The sequence below is a fragment of the Lygodium microphyllum genome, chromosome 9 (genome assembly GCF_053477565.2).
Source record: "Lygodium microphyllum isolate KBCC chromosome 9, Lygodium_microphyllum_v1.1.10, whole genome shotgun sequence".
Taxonomy (NCBI): Eukaryota; Viridiplantae; Streptophyta; class Polypodiopsida; order Schizaeales; family Lygodiaceae; genus Lygodium; species Lygodium microphyllum.
Window position 1 is genome coordinate 161,098,823 of NC_141143.1, and position 19,230 is coordinate 161,118,052.

Here is a 19,230-nt window from a genome sequence, read left to right on the forward strand (position 1 = left end):
AAGGGTTGTACTTTTGTACTTTCACTTGCACACTTTGAATCTAATCAAGTGTCGAGCTGTGTCTACACTCTCACTCTCTCTACTGTCTATACTCTGTGTGCTGAGCTGATAGCTGCCATTTCTGATTTAACAAGTGGACAGCCAAATATAGCTAGGCTATTGATTTTTTGGACATATCTACCACAAAGACTGTCTCCAAGCTCTGGATATTGATTATACATACTCCTCGCAGATGATGGGAGAGACTACAGGGCAGTTCGGAGACTATGAGGAGATGAAATGCTTTTCTCAAGACATGGGATTCTGGCACTTTCTTCCTTTTCCAAACACACATGATCTGGTATTTTAGATCTCCCGATTGGCTATTCATTCAAAACTTTGTAATAGACTTCCCCCTTGTTATATATTTTCCAATATGAAGTCCCTTACAGGGCTGCTTTGTATTTTGAATTTTACCTTGGAGTTTCAATATAATTTTCTCTTCTCTGGAAAAAAAAGAAAGGTAGAGAGAGATACCTAGGGCAACTGAACAATCAAAGAAACCCAAATCAAAGAAAGTTTAAAATTTCAGAAGGTCATTAGTTCAGTCACACGGACAGAAAATACAAAGAATCCAAGAGATTATGAGCAACAGTGAATAGAGGAGTGTTAGCACTGAATAAGACACAGAAGAGCCTCTCTCAAGCAAAAAAGCGATGGTTAGGATGTGAAAAGTGTAAAGGCAGGTGAACAAACACATAGGACCTGCAAAACATCATTAACAATAGTGAAGCATTGGCACATGTTAACAATTGAAGTCCAAAAAACAGTTGAAAAGTGAAAATGTCAGCATAGGCAGCAAAAAAATCAGCAGATTACCATGATATCAGCAGTCCAGCCCAAAACAACAGCTAGGAAGGCATAAAAGTTAGTTCAGAAGAGCAATAAGTCACCCCAAGACACAAGTTGGCAGCTTATTTCTAAAAGGAAGTCAAGTGGATGCTCTTTGCCACCTCCAAAACAGACCGCCCATATTAGATGATGCCAGGACAGGCTGAAATGTAGAGAGCAGCAGCAATGTCGATAGAAAACACAATCTTAACAGCTCCAAAAACGTCAATGCAGAGGTGAAGCACCTGCAATCACACAAAAGCAGACACAGAAAGCGCCTTGCTCACATTTGATACCATGTAAGCGTGCATAATGGAAACACAAGCAAATTTACAGATCTGTGCAGCCACGTGTACTGTTGGTTGTCCGTTTTCTACGCTTTAGGGGATGTTGGCATAATTGGACTATCCATAATGCTTTCATGTTTTATTGCCATTCTGGCATATATAGTTCCTATCAGTCATTACAAGGCCCCTTAAGTGGCAATTGAGCACCATTGACCATACAGAGTGCCTCTAATCTTCCTCTTTCCAATGATGTCAGGCAATGCAATGATACTTGTACAGAAAAACAGTGGAGGGCAACATATACAGCCTATAGTGGAGTCAAGACCTGAGAGAAAGAAAATGGTGCATCGACCCAAACACTGGGCTTATTAGAGGAGGGCCCTCCACAGATTACAGTGGGATCCAAGCGAGTGAGTGTGGAGGGACCCATTCCATGATAGGCCAAGTGACATGCTTTGGCTACAACTACCAAGCTAAGGAGGAGGATTCGAATGAGCAAAGGACCTAGGCACAACTAGAAGCCACCTCTTATTGGCATAGATAGGGTATCTCAGATCGTTTTTTATCACACTTTTGGAGAAGGCTAGATGACAATTTTAGGTCTAGGAAGATATCAATCTACCTATGGATATAATCTCAGAGGAGCTTGGTAGTGATGTGTGAGATGTGGTGAGCCACATGAGACATGGACGCACTGCTAATGGGTTGTCCCCAAGCCCACGTATGGAGGAAAGCCCCTAAGATGATCTTTCGCAGAATAATAGAGACTATGATCGCATCATAAGGGCCTGTAGCTTAGGTCACAAAGAGACACCCAACATCTGGATATTAGGATGTTCAGGGGAGCCTTTCTTTCTTTATGATTAGGCAACTTCTGAGCTGGATATTACTCTAGATTACTTGCAGACACAATGGACCCAAGGACATTGTCACAAATAGGAGCTGATTGCTAGTATTATTGCTTTGTACATTTGGATTGCAAGGTGCAGCCATGCTATAGACCTTCAAGATGTATCCACAAAAAATACCCTTTTGAGGCTTTGGATGGAAACCATCCTCTCTCTCTCCAAAGGAGATGGGAGAGGATGCAAGGACACTCAGGAGAGATACCTTCCTACGGACATGGGACTCTAGCACCTTGTTTCATACTGCCCCTGAAATGGTCTAGCATTATAGCTCACTATATTGGTTGTTCACACAACCATTGTATTGGTAATTTACTTAGCTACTCATTACAAGGTTCCTTATACTTTCATATTGTACATTAGTGAGATTTTCTTTGAGGTCTTATTAGTAGCACTTTCTTTTCACTGAAAAGAGAAAGGCAGTGGCTATGAATAGGCCACCCTAGGGTCTAAATGTGGCACCCATTAAAGCTCATCAAATGGACATAAATACAGTGCCTAATACCCACTATATGCATAAAACTAGCTTTTAACATAGAGTTCCTGTTGGAAATTACCTAGGGAAGCATAAAAATAGGACCTACAAATAAGGATCCTTCCTTTAGTTGATACCACATGGTAGCTTGGCAGATGGCACATAGCTTAGAAGTTTGTTATGGTGAATTCCCAGTAGTTTATGTTAGATGTCAAGTGCTAAAGAAAACAACATCAAGACACTACTTGTGGGAATACTATACAGCCCAAGAGGTGTAGAGATGAACCCTCGACATAGTTTTCCATAATAGGTGAGACGATGACAAAGACATGAGAGCAACAAGTTTCTCACTTATAGTCTGCAGTTGATCTTGATTGCTACTCTAGACTTCTGGTAGATAGACTACAGGACATAGTTGTGCTCATATTATTGGGTAGTTCATATTGATTGTGAGATGCAATCTAGAGGACATTCGCATCAGAAAAAACTCTATTTAGGATTTCGATACAGATTGTTTGCATGCTCCACAGGAAATAGGAAAAATTACATGGCAACTTTCAGCACATGAAGAGAAAAGGAGAAGACCTTTACTTGTACCTGGATGCTGACACCTTCCTCCACTTGGGAGTCCCACATGGTTAGGCATTACAGACTGCCTGATTGTTGCAGCCCTTGTATTAAATACGACTTTTCTTTCTTATGGTTGATGGATTGCTGTATCATTGACCTTACCTTCGGAAAATATATGAGCTGTTCATCACCAAAACATCTGTCTCTTGTCTTTAAAAAAAGGTTCTACAATAAGTTTACTAGTTTTAGTACCTTGCTTGTATAACCAGGCATTGCTTCAACACACGTCTTTTGCATCTCCATTCTCACTTTTATCATCATAGTTAACTATGCCTAACAGCATTATATTTACTGATCAACCATAGCCAAAATTATGCTCACTTGCCAAAGTCAACATCTAGAGACATACTGAAAGGATAGAAACATCTGGGTTTTGATGACTAGTAAAAGATTGCAACTTGAGACAGTAACCCACATACTCAAAGAGGTTGGATGGGATTTCTACAAAGTCGAGGACTGTCCTTGTTCCAGACAAATGCTGATAATCCTGCATGTACATGGCCGCCCGAAACCAAAAAACAAATTGAACAATAAAAAAGCCATGGAAATCAGTTCCAATCAATAATAGATCTGAAGAGATCATGTGCATGAATGCTTTCAACAAAGCCACAATCTTTAGCCAAAGATATCCTCTTTAGAATGGCATTGGATGCATCACTAGACACATGTATACCAACCCAACCCTACAGCTTACTCACAGTTCTTGTTAGCAGTGAGTGAAGAGCATGGCCAAACTCGTGAAATAAGGTTTCCAACTCCCAATGATTCAAGATTGAGCAAGATGCTGCAGAAGGCCTAGAAAAATTGCAGACAAGAGCAACCACCTGTTCAAATATCAATAGAAGCTTAGTTTTATAGAAAAAGAACAGACACATCCAAACTGTTGCACCCCGTACCAAACCACTAGAAAACAGTCACGAAACACAAAGGAGGAATTGGTTTACCACAAAACACTTTTAGTATACTTCCCAAAGAGAACAAAATTAAGACAATTAAAAGAAACTGGCCCTTCCACATCAATCTTGCCTTCTAAAAGTTAAACCCAAAGTAAAGGTTGCATTCACCCAAATGATTCGAGGACTACCTTTAATTCTTGTTGCATGTATAAGATCCATTTCTTCAAAGTTGCATGACCAATACCAAGGTCCCCCCTCCCCCCAAACACACAACAAAAAGAAAAAAAGGGAAGGGAGGTGGGACGGCGTAGAGAATCATCATAGGACCCTCAGCCAAACTCTAAAAGGACTAGTATAAAGAAAAGCATCTTGTCCGATTCATCCTGTCTAGTATGACATGTCCAATCACGTTTGATGGCATCCGATGGAAAATTTTCGACTGTTTCAAAGTGCCCATTTGTGACCATTTGGGGTTAATTTTGGGGTTGCAGGTGTTGTTTAGGCTTCCTCTCCACAATACACTTGTACATACCCCCAATCTCTCTCTCTCTCTCTCTCCCTTGCCGCCCTTCTAGTAATATATTCTCTCTATCTCTTTTCCCTCTAATTTCAAATTTAAATTTCAAGCTCTCTAATCTTAAACACTCTCCTCAAGCTCTCTAACCCCACTCCCTCAAGCTCTCCTTCGCCATATCTCCACCCTATCTCCACTTTCAAAAATTCCATCGGCCATCCTCTCTATCCTCAATCTCTTAATATGTAAACTCTTGGTATAAAGTTTCTAAATGTTTAAAGTATATTATTTTGAGTTCCAACATTTAGTATAGGCATTATTATATGTACGATATTTTTCATCAGACATAGGTCCAAGGTTTATTAATCCAATTGGTACCATACTAGTATTGGACGGTACCAATTGAATGCCATCAAACATGACAACCATGCTCCTCCTTGTCATGTACTCAAAGTCGGCATGTAATGTCTACTATATCTGTAGGACCATATGAACAATCTCTATCAATGCTTGGTGTAGGGAGGGAATCTCACTTGTTGTGCAAAGAAGGGATTGTCAATCTATCAGACACGACTCTAAGTCAATTAGATGGTGACGAGTCTGGTGGACGGACTCTCCGTCAGTCTACATGACCACATGGCAGGCTTGGACCTAATAGTCATGTTTGTTAGTTTCTGGGTTTGTATGGCTGGCTCGTGCCTTTCGATTGTTAGGTGTGGTGTTTCATTGATTGGCGTGGCTGGTCGAACCTTCTCATTGACTGACCTATCCTTCTTGTATAATGTCCCTTTGGTATACCAATGTCATGTGTGAAGCATCCCACTTCTTCTTTGATTTTTTATTGTTATTATCTTGGTGCCTGTCACGGGGACATGAAATTTTGAGATGCTTTAATCTTGCTAATAACATTTGATTAAGTTATTAATCAAATGTGGAAGGCTATTTAGCACGCAATACACATGGTAGTTATTTCATGGTAACAGGCTAAGGACCCCAAGGATGCTGTGGGTATCAAAGGCAAAAGTTGTAAAGCTTTGCTCTGGTTCTGAAATTATATTCAGCTGACCATTACATCAAGAATGTCTTCAGATAGTGAGAAGGGATCAAGTAGGGATAATGCCTCCCAATCTGAAAATTCATAAAATGTTGGGGAAAATGCAAAGCTTGATCTTGAACAAGGCAGGCAGGATGGATAGCAAGCTGATAATGTTGGTTTAGACCAAAATGTGGGTCCTTCTAGGCCTTCAAAAGCTTATGACTAGCAAGAGCAAGATAAATTTGATGACGAGTTTAAAGATCAGCTAAAGACAGTAGCTGAAATGTTTATGCAATTGGCAAATGATCCTCATTTCATGCACTTGAACCCATTTGAGGAGGGTAGCAAAGGCAAGAAGAGGAAATCGTCTTCAAGAGCTTCAAGATAGCAAGATGCAATGAAAGAAGAGCCAATATAACAGGATGATGTTCTAAATGTGGGCAGTGAGCATAAGCAAATGATGCCATTGGGACAATTGATGCATATACAAGGCCAACTTGAAAGTGACAATCCAATGCTTTTTGGACAGCATGACATGCATGCAATGATGAGACAGCCAAGGTACTTTGGTCGTCGTACTAGTCTCCATGCTATGGTAGGTCAGGGGCCACATTCGGGGATGTAAGGCACTACTCCTTATGGTATGCAGCAACCAATGTATGGTGTGCAAGGCCCAATGTATTCGCCTATGGCTAGTAGTATGCATAACCCCATGTATAACAATGTCGGCATGATATTGGGGCACAAAGTGGCAAGTTTTACAATGCATATATGAAGCCCATTGTGTTTGGGACTCATGGAATTAATGCTAGTCATACAAATGCTCCGTATAGTGTTGGTTATAAGGAAAAAAAGTAGCTATTAATGTATGCAATGTATGAGGAAAATGTATCTTGGTATGGCTGGTAGTATGCAAATTCCCATACAAAGTCACATTGCAACGGTCCAAAGTAAGCAAACAAGAATGTTTCCTAATGCATTTGGTGCTTCTAGCATGTCAAGTACATATCAGGGGCTATTCAGCATTGTTTCATCAATAGATGCAAAATGGATAGAAGAGGATGACTTGGTAGACCATCCTCAATTGTTCGAGTTTTACCTAGATGCCTTTGAGTTAGAGTCGACTTCAATTCGAGCTCAGTTAGGTTCAGAAGAGAAGGGGTCTGGAGTATTGCCTAATGCTCAAGGGGGAGGTAGCACTTCCACTCTACTAGTTGTGGACAGCTCTTGTATGTAGTGGATCTTCAATGTATTTAGCATGTATCCAAGGTATTGTGCTAACAATATATCTACTATGAGGTCACTACTTAGTGTAATAGTCATACTCAGATGTATGCAGATGAGTATGAGTTTTACCCGTGCACTGAAACTATACTTTTGCATCAGATTATGATCAATTTGGAGGCATATTTGCAACAGTTTGTGATTAGTTCTCAGATCAGCAAATGATCAATTCACGATCAAATTATCCTCAAATTTCAATGGTTTATAGCTGGTCCCATGAACAACACCATATAAGTAAATGTCATTGATAGTTTCAGCCATAGTTTATGCTAAGAATATGCTTTACTATGGTTCTGAAGTTAGAATAGTTGAGAAACATGAGTTATGGATAAATACAATGAGTTTCTACCAACACTCAAGACTCATTTTCAGTTTTACCCTATATATATGCTCACTGAAAATTTCCAACAGGTTTGCGTCATGTAGCATGGTTGGACAAAAGTGCACAACGTTGTGACCGTGATGCCTTATGGAAATTCTAGTGCAGTGTGCTTTTCCTTTGGCGCAATGATATGTAATTGAGGATAATTGCAGGGATTTCAAAGGGGGGGCCTGTCATGGGGATGTGAAATTTTGAGATGCTTTAATCTTACTGATAACATTCGATTAAGTTATTAATCAAATGTGCCAGTTTATTTAGCATGTGATACACGGCATTTATTTCATGGTAACAGGCCAAGGACCCCAAGGATACGGTGGGTGTCAAAGGCAAAAATTGTGATAAGTTATGCAAGCTAGGCTTTGGGGGTTAGTTGGTGTCAATTGCGACTCTACGATAATTATTTGGCCAATAAGTATTAGTGGTGACATTAGAGACTAGCATTAATTCATTAATTAATGCCACTCTAAAGGTCAGCAGAGATTGGAGACCACTCCAGGTTGCAAATGGCCTAGCCAATTTAATTATGAATGGGCACTTTTAATTTTGGGCAAGGTTAGAATAGCTGAAATTAATTTTCAGGATTATTTAATTTTGAAATTTCATTAAATGACTGGATAATGTTGAAAAATGGGTTTACAAGGATGCCACTTGGCAACAATGCCCATGCAAACTAAGAAAACGTTTTTGGGGGCTGGGTTTCAGCCATTCAATTAGTTTTACAGTTTGAGAGAGAGAGAGAGAGAGAGAGAGAGAGAGAGAGAGAGAGAGAGAGAGAGAACTACTAATCCATTTTTTTATCAGAGAACAGCAATTTGTTGCACAAGATAGCCATCTGGGGGCCTCAACAAGCAAGGGATAGCATGGAGTCACCTTCCAAGGGCTAGCAACAGCATTGCTGGTTAGCTGATAGCATTTTGGAGGTGTTTACTAGTAGCTGGCTGCATTAAATGCAAGTTGGAGTAGACAACAGGTAAAATTTAGAGTTTCCTCTCTCATCTTGGTTCTTTCTCTATCATCTTGCCTTTTTTCTCACCTTCTCCAACCCATTCTTAGGAGATCTCAGCATTTCTCAATCATTTTGAGTAGCTCTTAATGAAATTTGGTGGAAAATAGAGAAATCTCTACTCTAAACCCTGAATTTTTGTAGAAATTAAGGTTTGATAGCCACCTCAAGACTTGTGACAATTGGTTAAGGCATTGTATACTAAATTGAACACCTGAAATTTCTATAATTAGTAGGGAATTCAGATGCTAGCCCATTCATTATAATTTGGGACAGCATTTGGCCATTTGGAGATTCCATTCATGCAAGTCCTAGGTGAAAAATCAAAGGGCAATTGGCCCAAATTGATTGCTGATTGTTGCTACAATAAAGAGGCTTTTGGAACAGCAAAGGAGATTGTGAATCTTAGCTTGTGCTCATTCCATTAGTAAATCTAGTTAATAAAATACCAAAAGGGGTGTCAATTTTCAGGCGTGCAATGTCCGAGATTATTAAGGTAATTTGTGCATTTTAAGACATATTCATTTGCTGATTACTGTATTTACGTACTTAATCAGGAAATTACCACCCTTTCCAAGAAGGAAGCGTGGTTTTAGTGCCAAACACTTAACCCATTTAATGTAAGGTCCCTCATGCAAGCAACCTTTCTATTCTATTCTACAATAAATACAAAAAACTCTTTCTGTTTCTTTGGCTCTCCTCTCATGTGCTCCTTGATCTCCAAATTAACATATCTCCTTGGACAGGTAGCCATTCGTGCACATTTGCCATAGCAGAGCTGACGTCTGGAGTGACGGGGAGCTGAGGCCTGGCATGACGGGGAGTTGGCGCCTGGCGTGACGAGGAGCTGACGCGACGGGGAGCTGGCGCCTGGCGTGACGGGCGTGACGTGGTGGGCGTGACGCTAACGAGACGGGTGTGATGGGACCGTGAGCTGCGTGATGCTGGTGTGACGGGCACAACGGACGGATGCTGACGCAACAGGCATGACGAGCCCGATGCAAACAAGACAGATGTGACACCAGCACACATATCGGGCAGAGCAGTGTACTTTGACGAATGAAGTCTGACGAATGTAGTTTGACGAATGCATTGTGACGAACGGACTGTGGCAGCAGCGACGAATGAATGTTGTGGCAGCAAAGACAGATGTATTGTGGCAGCAGTGACAAATGCAGACACTCTCAGATTGCAGACACTCTCAAACTGACATGAATGCAGACACTGTGAATGTACTGTGGCAACAGTAATGAATGCAGACACTCTCTCAGACTGACACGAATGCAAACTAACATGAATGTAGACACTGTGAATGTACTGTGGCAGCAATGACGAATGTAGACACTCTCTCAGATTGCAGACACTCTCTCAGACTGACATGAATGCAGATACTGTGAATGCACTGAGATTACAGATGTACTCAGACTAATGTGAACCTTGCATGCTGTGTGGACTGGAAACATGCGTGATTTCAGACTGACGCACATTAACATTTCATGCTACAGTCATATCTTATGATGCAGTCACATTGACAGTCTATGACATACTGACAATTCATGCTAGAGTGATAGTTTATGTCACTGGTTTACTACTCTACTCAGACTGTAAACAGTTTTATGCTATAGCGCATACTATAATTACGATGGAAGAAACTGACAATGAAGGAAACACAAAACCAACCATGGAGACAATGTTTCATACACTGCCAAAGAACACGAGATACAAAACCTATGGGTGTAAAACCCGAGATCGGAATGTCTCTCCAGGGTCGAGTAGATATGGGAAGACATTCCGCAAAATTAATGAAACACTATATGAGGAGATGTTGACCATACTCCGTGCTGAAATACGTACCATGAGGAAGGAAATGGAAAAGGATATACAAGAGCGGGTTCAAGCTGAAATGATGGAAGAACATACAAGAGCGGGTTCAAGCTGAAATGATGGAAGAACTAAAAAAGGAGATGCAACAAACATTAGATGCACGCATGGCAGAGAAAGACTCATTGATCTCTAATCTACAAGAAGAACTAGAGGAATGCAAAAAGAAACTGGACGCACAAAAGGAACCACAAACCACACCGGAACTACAAAAAGAAATGGATGTTTTAGAAAAGGATATGCACACCTATGCAAGTGTGGTGGAAGGCACCCAAAAGAAAATGGAGAATGTTGAGAATATCGTTAAAGAAAATGCACAATGGATAGATGTGGCAAAAAAGAACAAAGGAATGCATGGCAACAAAGTGGAAGCTATGAATGCCACCTTGGAAGAAGAGGCAAAAAGACGGGCATGCGCACTCCGCGTAAGAGTGGTTGGACTAGATGAGAAAAGCTCCCCAATTGAAGATGCTATAGCTCTTGCCACCAAAATTAGAGCTATAGATGTACCCATCATTGGGGCTTGGCGAGTCGAGAAAGCTGACACAAAAACAAAAGTCCTTATCTTGAAGTTTGGAGATCTGGAAAAGAAGAGCGCCTTTCTCTCCAAGAGGATTTCTCTCAAAGGAGAAAAGATCTACCTAGATGAAGACCTCACCCCAGCCCAGTTAGCCCACAGGAGGGAAAATATGCCACATGTTCTAGAGGCACGGAAAGCAGGTAAATGGGCTATATATAGAGATGGAAGAGTCATCATCACAGAGAAAAGGACGGCATGACGGTGTGCGGCCTATGAGACCCTGAAGTTCACACTGTGGAATTGCAATGGCTCCCTTAAGACAAATGTAGGTTATTTTGAGGATACTTTCAAAGGGATAGACATTGCTATGTATACTGAGACACATCAATGTAAAGATACCTGATGTGTATGGATATAGATGGAAAAGTGTATATCGCCCTCAGCTTAGATGGCGTGGAGGGATGAGGGGATCAGGAGATGTGGCAATTCTATTCAGAGAAGAGCTCCGAGATACAGTCCAAGTGGTACATAGAGATGTGGAGGCAAGATACATGTGGATCAGGTTACGTACAAGCAGAACTCGAGACATGTATATTGCCATATGCTATTTTCCCCCTGCATACTCTAAGTTTGCCCCTAAAGAGGCATCCCCGTATACACCACTATATGAGAACATAATGGGATACATGAGAATTGGGGATGTTCTACTAGCGGGAAACTTTAATGCACGCACAGGAAACAACCAATCTGCTTTCTTTGACACTAGTGATGAGATGTTCAGAGATATTGCATTAGATGAAGTGGGATTAGTTAGATCAGCCCAAGATAGAGAGATAACAGAATATGGAACACACCTACTGGCATTGGGAAGTGCACATGGTGTGGCCATCCTTAACGGGCTACCACAATGGCCAAGATCTAATGGCTTCACATGTTGGAATAACAAGAAAGGGTCAAGCACAGTGGACTATTTGATTGGATCACCCAACTTGCTACCTGACATAAAAAGCTTTGAAATCTCAGACAAACCAATTGGATTAGTAGCAGACCATGCTATTCTAACTTTCACAATGCAATATGGGCATATACACGAAGCACAGTCACACAGACCAAAATTACCACGCTATGATTTTGTGGAAGCGACCTCACACATATACAGCACTATTGTGCGAGATGCATTGAGGGAGCTAGACACACAGGCCTCTCTGGATGAGTTTACAGGGCAGTTGGCCAAGATAATACACACTTCAGCAGCATACGTTTTCCCACACACTACACCATCAGATAAACCTCCAAGAGGTAATGCCCCACAAAATGGCTGGTATGATGATGAGTGCAGAGAGACACGAGCACGTTTTCAGCGAGAGACGGCACTTGGCATATGTACACATAAGCATGCTCCAACACTCTTCAGACGGTTGGTACGCAAAAAGAAGCGGGAATACCTGAGCAGACTAGAAACAGAAATGTATTCCATGTTCTTGGGGCAGGACAACAAGAGAGCATGGAAAAAGATGCACGAGAACCAGCCACCCCTACAAATTACTAGACCGGATGATTGGCATGGATATGCTTGCATACTCTATGATATTCCTGGCCAAGAGCCTATGCCACTCCCCTCAACCTCAAGACCAACAAATTGCAGATTTTTCATAGAAAAAAAAGAAAGGAATGCCATATGGAAACTGAAAAATGGAAGAGCCTAAGATCATGAGGGTTTAGTGGCTGAACACTTCACGCATACCTGTGATATTCTGGCACCAACGCTGGCTCACATCTTTAATAGGGCAGTTTGTGAGGGATTTCCAACCTATTGGTCAGACCATATTATTGTGCCGCTCTTTAAGAGGGGAGACCCCGCGCTACCTAGTAACTACCGAACTATCATGATTGGACACATGCTGGCCAAGATATATGGCTCTATCGTGGAACAAGCATTGAGTGAATGAGCCGAGATGCATGGCCTGAGGTCAAAAGGCCAGGCTGGCTTTAGAAGGGGATATACAACTCTAGACCATATCTTTACGTTGAGGACAATCATTGAAGAAGGCAAGGCATTCAAGAAAAAGATCTATTGCTGTTTTGTGGACTTTCGCAAGGCCTTTGACACAGTGCCATGTGCTAGACTCATGAGAAGAATGCAAAACATTGATGTGCCTGTAGAGATACAGTGGAGTATCTATGCCCTGTATGAGATAGTGACAAGCAGAGTACGAACACCAGAGGGCATCTCAGATACAGTTAATAGCACCATTGGGGTGAAACAAGGCTGTCCACTTTCACCGACACTTTTTGGCCTGTATATAGATGAAATTTCAGAATATATGGATAGAACTAGTGGAGCCGGAGCTAGCCTGGCTGGAGTGCTGATACCATTACTGCTTTATGCCAATGATATTGTACTTATATCTGACTCACCTGAGGGACTAAATAGACACTTGGATGCATTATCAGCTTTTTGCAAAGATAGAGATCTTAAGGTGAACCTTGGGAAAACTAAAGTTATGGTATTTAACACTTCAGTTGCTTGGGTGACAAGAGCTGAGCACCAGTTTACTTTTGATGGAGAGCCAGTGGAGATGGTTAGGCAGTATGTCTATTTGGGGGTCACATTGTGTAAACGCCCCGAACAACGTAGTATGCTTAACAATTATGATATTTGCTTGTTTTCGAGATTTAATAGAAAAGAGAATGAACACTTAAAGATAAAAAGGAAAATTACTCACAAAATTACAGCCATAAAAATGTAAAAGTAATGGAGACAAGATTGAGGGTTGAAGATGGGCAACCCCCCCCGAAGGAATGTATTTTTGCTCAACCCAAGTCCCTTAGGGAAGAGCTCAGTTACAATCAACCTGAGAGTGAGAAGAAGTAATTCTCACTCTCACAAGATCATGCAAGGATGTACAAACACACATGCATTATCTATTATGTAATGATAAGAACTGATTTCTTTACAGTATGAGAGAAGAAAAAGGGGAATTCAGCCTTTCTCCATCGTTGATCAGCAGTACATGGACAGGGCTTGCTTCTTGTAGCTAAAATGGAAGAAAGAGCTCGAGAAGGAGGTGCTGTAATGAATTTACAGGCTTGTTGTCCTGTAAAACAGCAGTGATAGAAGAGGGAATATGGAGGAATTTGATAATGGAGAAGTGGGGGATGATGATGGGGATGGATGGGGCCAGTTTCTGGCTATCTGTGGGTTCTTTACATGAGTTTACAGCAAAGAAAAATGATGTTGAATGAAGAAAAACGAGCTCTTATTTATAGAAGAGGGGAGAGCTAGTACAAAAGGGGAAAGTGGAGTAGCACAAGACAAGTGTCCAGCCACATGTCATGAGATGTGACAAGTGGTGGGACACTTGGAAACTTGTGTGACAAGTGTCTTGACACTTGTCTCTTCTCTATGGCCTTCCTTTTTGGGTTGAATACTGTCAAGAATAGAAACAACCAAATTTAGTAAGCACAGTCAGAGTACAGAACTTACTATTTTTAGAATGACATCCCTATTTTTTAGGACTAGCATTTTTAGGCTAATTCGAGGCTCCTAAAATTTAGGGACCTCCTAAAATTTAGGGATCTCCTAGAATTTAGGGACCCCCCCAATATGGGTATCATATGAAAGCTTTTTCCGTGTACATCGCAAAAATGGTATCCGAATCTTCATGTGACTTTCCTATGCAAAGAAATGTGCATTTCAAGCTTTCAGCCCACACATGCACATTATACAAGCATTTCATGATCATGCCATCTTGTTGATTGTAACTGTCTGTTCTGGTGGATCTAGCCCACACTTCAAGGCATCAATCCTTTCTGTGTGCGAGTGTAACCCTGATATGCGTGAGTTCTAGTCACAGGCGCCCAATCGGGTCATATAGGTGGAAGTGTGAACTATCTTTTCTCTAACCCACCGTGTGGGTCCACCATAACCTGTGACCACTCATCAGTGGCCAGCTCCAATACACTTTTCTTTATATCTAATTAGTGCAAAGGAAATAAATTTAATAAATCATTATATAGACAAATTAATGAAAAAGGATACAAATTCTGTTTCTATAGAGTTGTGACACATTGAAGGGACCACAATTCTCTTGGAGAGAGACATTAGAGGCTTGTTTGGCAAAAGCATATGCAGCCTTAGGTGCATTGGAGAGGCAATGTGCTCACATACAATTTCATGAGCCGCGCACCAAACTATGGCTTTTTGACACCCTGGTTACACCCACACTCCTATATGGGGCAGCTATTTGGGGTCCGAGTCTCTTTCACACGAGGAGACAGCCTTTGGGAGACCATGATGGACCAAAGAAGGAATACTATGACGGATGGGAGCATATGGAAAGACCACCGGTCATGATGATCTCACGCATGATACGAGTGAAGAGCTCGACCCCACATGAGATTATCAGAGTTGAGTTGGGAGCATCACCCATGGTGGCTGAGGCCTTGGTCCAAGCAGTGACTTTCATACATAGACTATGGGAGCTTCCCCAAGATAGATACCCACGGCTAGCCCTGGTCTCTTCTAGACAACTAGCAGCAGACGATGACAGACACTGTTGGTATGCTCAGATGAGTACATGGATGAGTCTATATGGGCTCCAGATTGACAGACTACCCCCCTTTGACTATAGCCTGGATTGCCCTACACTTAACCTAAGCCGATCAGAGCTAAACCATGTGATCAGAGTAGACATACTGAAGTTAGATACGAAGAAGACCTGGATTCGACCCCCCTCCCCCCATGGCACGAGGATGGCACACTACCAGACCCACTTCCTTCAGGTATCTGAGGATGGTTTCATCACCCGACCCAATTACATGGACACACAGTTGCCTCATGGACTATGCACAGTTATTGGTCAGATCCGCACCTCATCCCACCACCTGAGGATTGAGACAAGCAGATGGGAGGGTATACAAACAGAAGAATGCATATGCCCACTATGCGACAGAGAGCGAGAGACAGAGGAACACTAAATTTGCCGATGCACTGTATATTATGACATATGAGGTAGATACCACTGTCTGTTTCGAGAGGGGTTTTGACCCCTGAGACAAATCATGCAGTTTGAGGATCAGAGATGCTTGGGATTTTTCCTCTTGGAGCTCAAGAGGCGCAGAGCAACAATTCTACGGAGTAGGAGACCCCCACAGCTCGGCTCACATAGACAGAGAGCAATCACTGACTTTTTCACTGATACACAACAGAGTATGGCATATACCACTACTACTGCCACACAACCTACAGGAGTACATCATCATTGGACCTCATCTTCTGTAGGTGTCCCTTTGGATAGAGCAGTGACACTTAGCCGGTCTAGGCGCCCACGTCCACCCGGACGAAGGCCTAGACATCCACACCACAGACAAATTAAAGCCATCATTGAGCGAGACGCCTCAAGAGACAGATGCCGAGACGCCTCAGCCATGCAGAGTAACACCTCCCTAGAGAACAGGCATATCATTGATGGAGAGTTTTCCTTTCTCTACTCTCACTTTCAGATCACTAACATGTTTCCCTTTTATAGGACACTATTTCATTCTTTTTCAGTCTTATAGGCATGTTTTTCATCTTTTTCTCATTCCAGATGAGAAACACACCATCATTGTATGTATTGCTTTGGTCTCATAGGCCACATTGGCCTTTTAGAGACGTTAATATTCTCTCTCTCTCTCTCTCTCTCTCTCTCTCTCTCTCTCTCTCTCTCTACAACTCCCTTTCTTCTCTATACTCTTTTCACTTACCGATACTATGACTTCTTAGAGGATATCTCCTTTTGATGTACCCGTTCCCACTAAACCTCAACACATGGAGGATGCTTGTCCCAAACCTAAACACGCGCACGGGCAGCATCCCAAAGCCTCTTCTTATGTTCAAGTCCATTCATCCCTCATGGCGATTCTCAAAGCTCAAGTCAAAGGAATACAACGACAATTGGTTGAGCTGTGTACTCTCCATTTTCCATTTGTGCTCATAGCCATGAGAACATTGCCTCTTTAGTTCCAACCGAATCCCTTTAAAGGGGAGAAGAAGAAATGTAATGAGATGAACATCGATTTATGGCTGACCAAATGTACCGCATATTTGATTTGTATTAGTTCAATGATGCTCAACGCATCAAGCAAATACAAATCATGTTACAAGGGAGGCATATGCTTGGTGGGAAGGCTATACTCCAAGCCAGTGACACAAGTTGATTTTGATTTTTTTTTTTTGAAAACATTTCGTAATCAATGATCGGATTGGAATTTTTTTAAAATTTATTTAAGCTTGATATGGGAAAGAAGAGCTTGGATGCGTATTCATAGGTGTTTAAAGATATGATGGCAAGCAGAGCAAAAACCCTTGAAGTGATCCTCGTGTGAGTGACCTTGGTTTACTATCATTTTTCTTAAGCAACTTCAACGAAGATTGACAAGTTGTTGCTGCTATAGTTGACTTTTTTAACTTAAGAGATAGAGATAGCTCAATGGGAGCCCTATATCGATTCGTTGCCCCTCCTTGTAGCCAAAGTATATTCAAAGTTCTTTATATGTCTATAGATCTCGAGTGAATAAAGGGGATTGCAGAGCACCTTTTTCTGGTAGCCCAACGGTAACCCCAAAGGATATCGCGTGTAGAGTAGCGCTTGAGGATCCTACAAGGCCTTTGTTTTATGCTTAAACAAATCACTTTCACGGTGATCAAGAGCGTCCCAAGAACAAGAAAGCAATGTTTACTTCTAAGACTTCAATAATTACTATTAAAGTTGCAGCTATAGCTTCCAAAATTTTATTTGAAGATTGTTTTGTTAATACTAACAATTGTAGTTCCATTGATAAAGCTATTTTTAGCCTACATGACCTTCTAAATGTTATTAGGCACATAAATGGCCAAGAGGTTATAGTTTTGTTTGATAATGGCTCTACTCAAATTTTATTGTTTCTCACTTGATGCAAAGGCTACAGCTCCACATGATACCCGTTGACTGAATTTATCATGTCCAATATGCGGAGGACCACACTATGAATCATTAGGATCATGTGTTACTGGATTTGGATCTTTTAATCCAATAGTATTATCAGCTTATGGATTTCCAACTCACAAGCATTTACCATGTTGATGTCATTCTTCGCATGCCATGGTTCTTTGATCAATACTTATCCGTCTATATTGATTATAAAAATCATGCATTTTCTTTTCAGCTTGATGGTCATTTCCATGTGATCCAGGGATGTTTAACCTCTGGGATCATAAAGAATAATATACATATAATTTCAGCAATGGAGTTTACTCAATGTTTTTTCGATGCAAGTGTTACTACTCTAAGTCCAATTATCAGATTCTCAATGTAATTCAATTTCTCTTAATAATAATCTTAATATTAATCAGAATGTAAGTGAGTATTTGGATTTGATATTATATAAGTATGCTGACATCTTTTTGTCTAAGCTACTTGACAGACTTCTGCCATCTCGTAGCACCTTAGACCATAGGATTGAGACATTGCCGAGTAGCCATCCTCTCTCTCTCTCGAAAGCCTTATAGGTTTAGCTTAAAAGTGTAGAACGAGGTAGCTAAGCAACTTCAAGACAAGTAAGTCTCTATGGAACACATCTATCCTCGCAGAAAAGAACAATCGAATAATGTGTTTTTGTGTCGATTACAAAGATCTCAATTAGGTCACCACCAACAATAAATATTTGTTACCTAAATGGATGACCTTATAGATCAGATTTATTGTGTATGATATTTCATCCAAATTGATCTAAGGTCTTGTTACTACCACATATTAATAGCTTTAAAGAATGTCCTTAAAAAAACATTTCGAACGCAATATGGACATTATCAATTTTTAGTCCTACCCTTTGGATTGACCGATGCTCTTGCAACTTTTCAACAAATGATCAAGGACTTATTTCGATCGTATCTTGAAAAGTGGATAGTTGTTTATCTTGATGACATTCTTGTATGTAGTAACTCATTGGAGGAAAATGCAAAACATTTGTGTATCGTCTTACATTTCTTAAGAAGAGAGTAATTATTTGCCAAACTATCCAAGTGTAAAATTTTTCATATGGAGCTATTATACCTTGATCATGTCATCTCCATTGATAGCATTCAGATTAATCCTGAAAAGATGAGTAATGCTTGATTGGTCCATTCTAGGGACCATAGAGCAAATAAAATCTTCTTTAGATTTTACTAGTTTTCTTTGAAAAACTTATAAGCACTATACTCATATTGTTGGATGTTTAACATGTTTGTTTGAGAGTACCAAAGCCGGAAAAAGCATGTTAGTCTCCAATTGTTTGAACTTATAAGCTCGATTAATGTTTTCAACCTTTAAAAAACAACTCATTATCACTGCATTGATGCTGTAGATTATTGATCCGAATAAACCTTTTAAGGTTCATACAGATGCAAGCAACTCTACTTTAGGTATTACTCTTTATTAGGATAGCCAACCTATCACATCCGAGAGTCATAAGCTCACCAATGCCCAAATACATTATACCACCCTAGAGAAGAAATTATTGGCAGTCATCCATACACTTAAACTA

At 40.9% G+C, this 19,230-nt stretch overlaps 1 protein-coding gene across 3 annotated transcripts in view; it reads right to left on the reverse strand.

Moving 5' to 3' along the window:
- The window catches only part of LOC148031806 (Zincin-like metalloproteases family protein), a 164,119-nt gene that overhangs the window by 22,875 nt on the left and 122,014 nt on the right, over window positions 1-19,230 (reverse strand). For 2 of the 3 annotated variants that reach the window (XM_087685474.1, XM_087685475.1), the window contains exons 13-14: window positions 3,866-3,991; window positions 3,587-3,654 (exon numbers count right to left, since the gene is read on the reverse strand). In XM_087685474.1, coding sequence (XP_087541600.1) covers window positions 3,587-3,654; window positions 3,866-3,991 — 194 coding nt within the window. Of the gene's footprint in view, window positions 1-3,134; window positions 3,333-3,582; window positions 3,655-3,865; window positions 3,992-19,230 lie in introns of all 3 variants that reach the window. The other variant, XM_087685476.1, reaches the window with a different exon arrangement.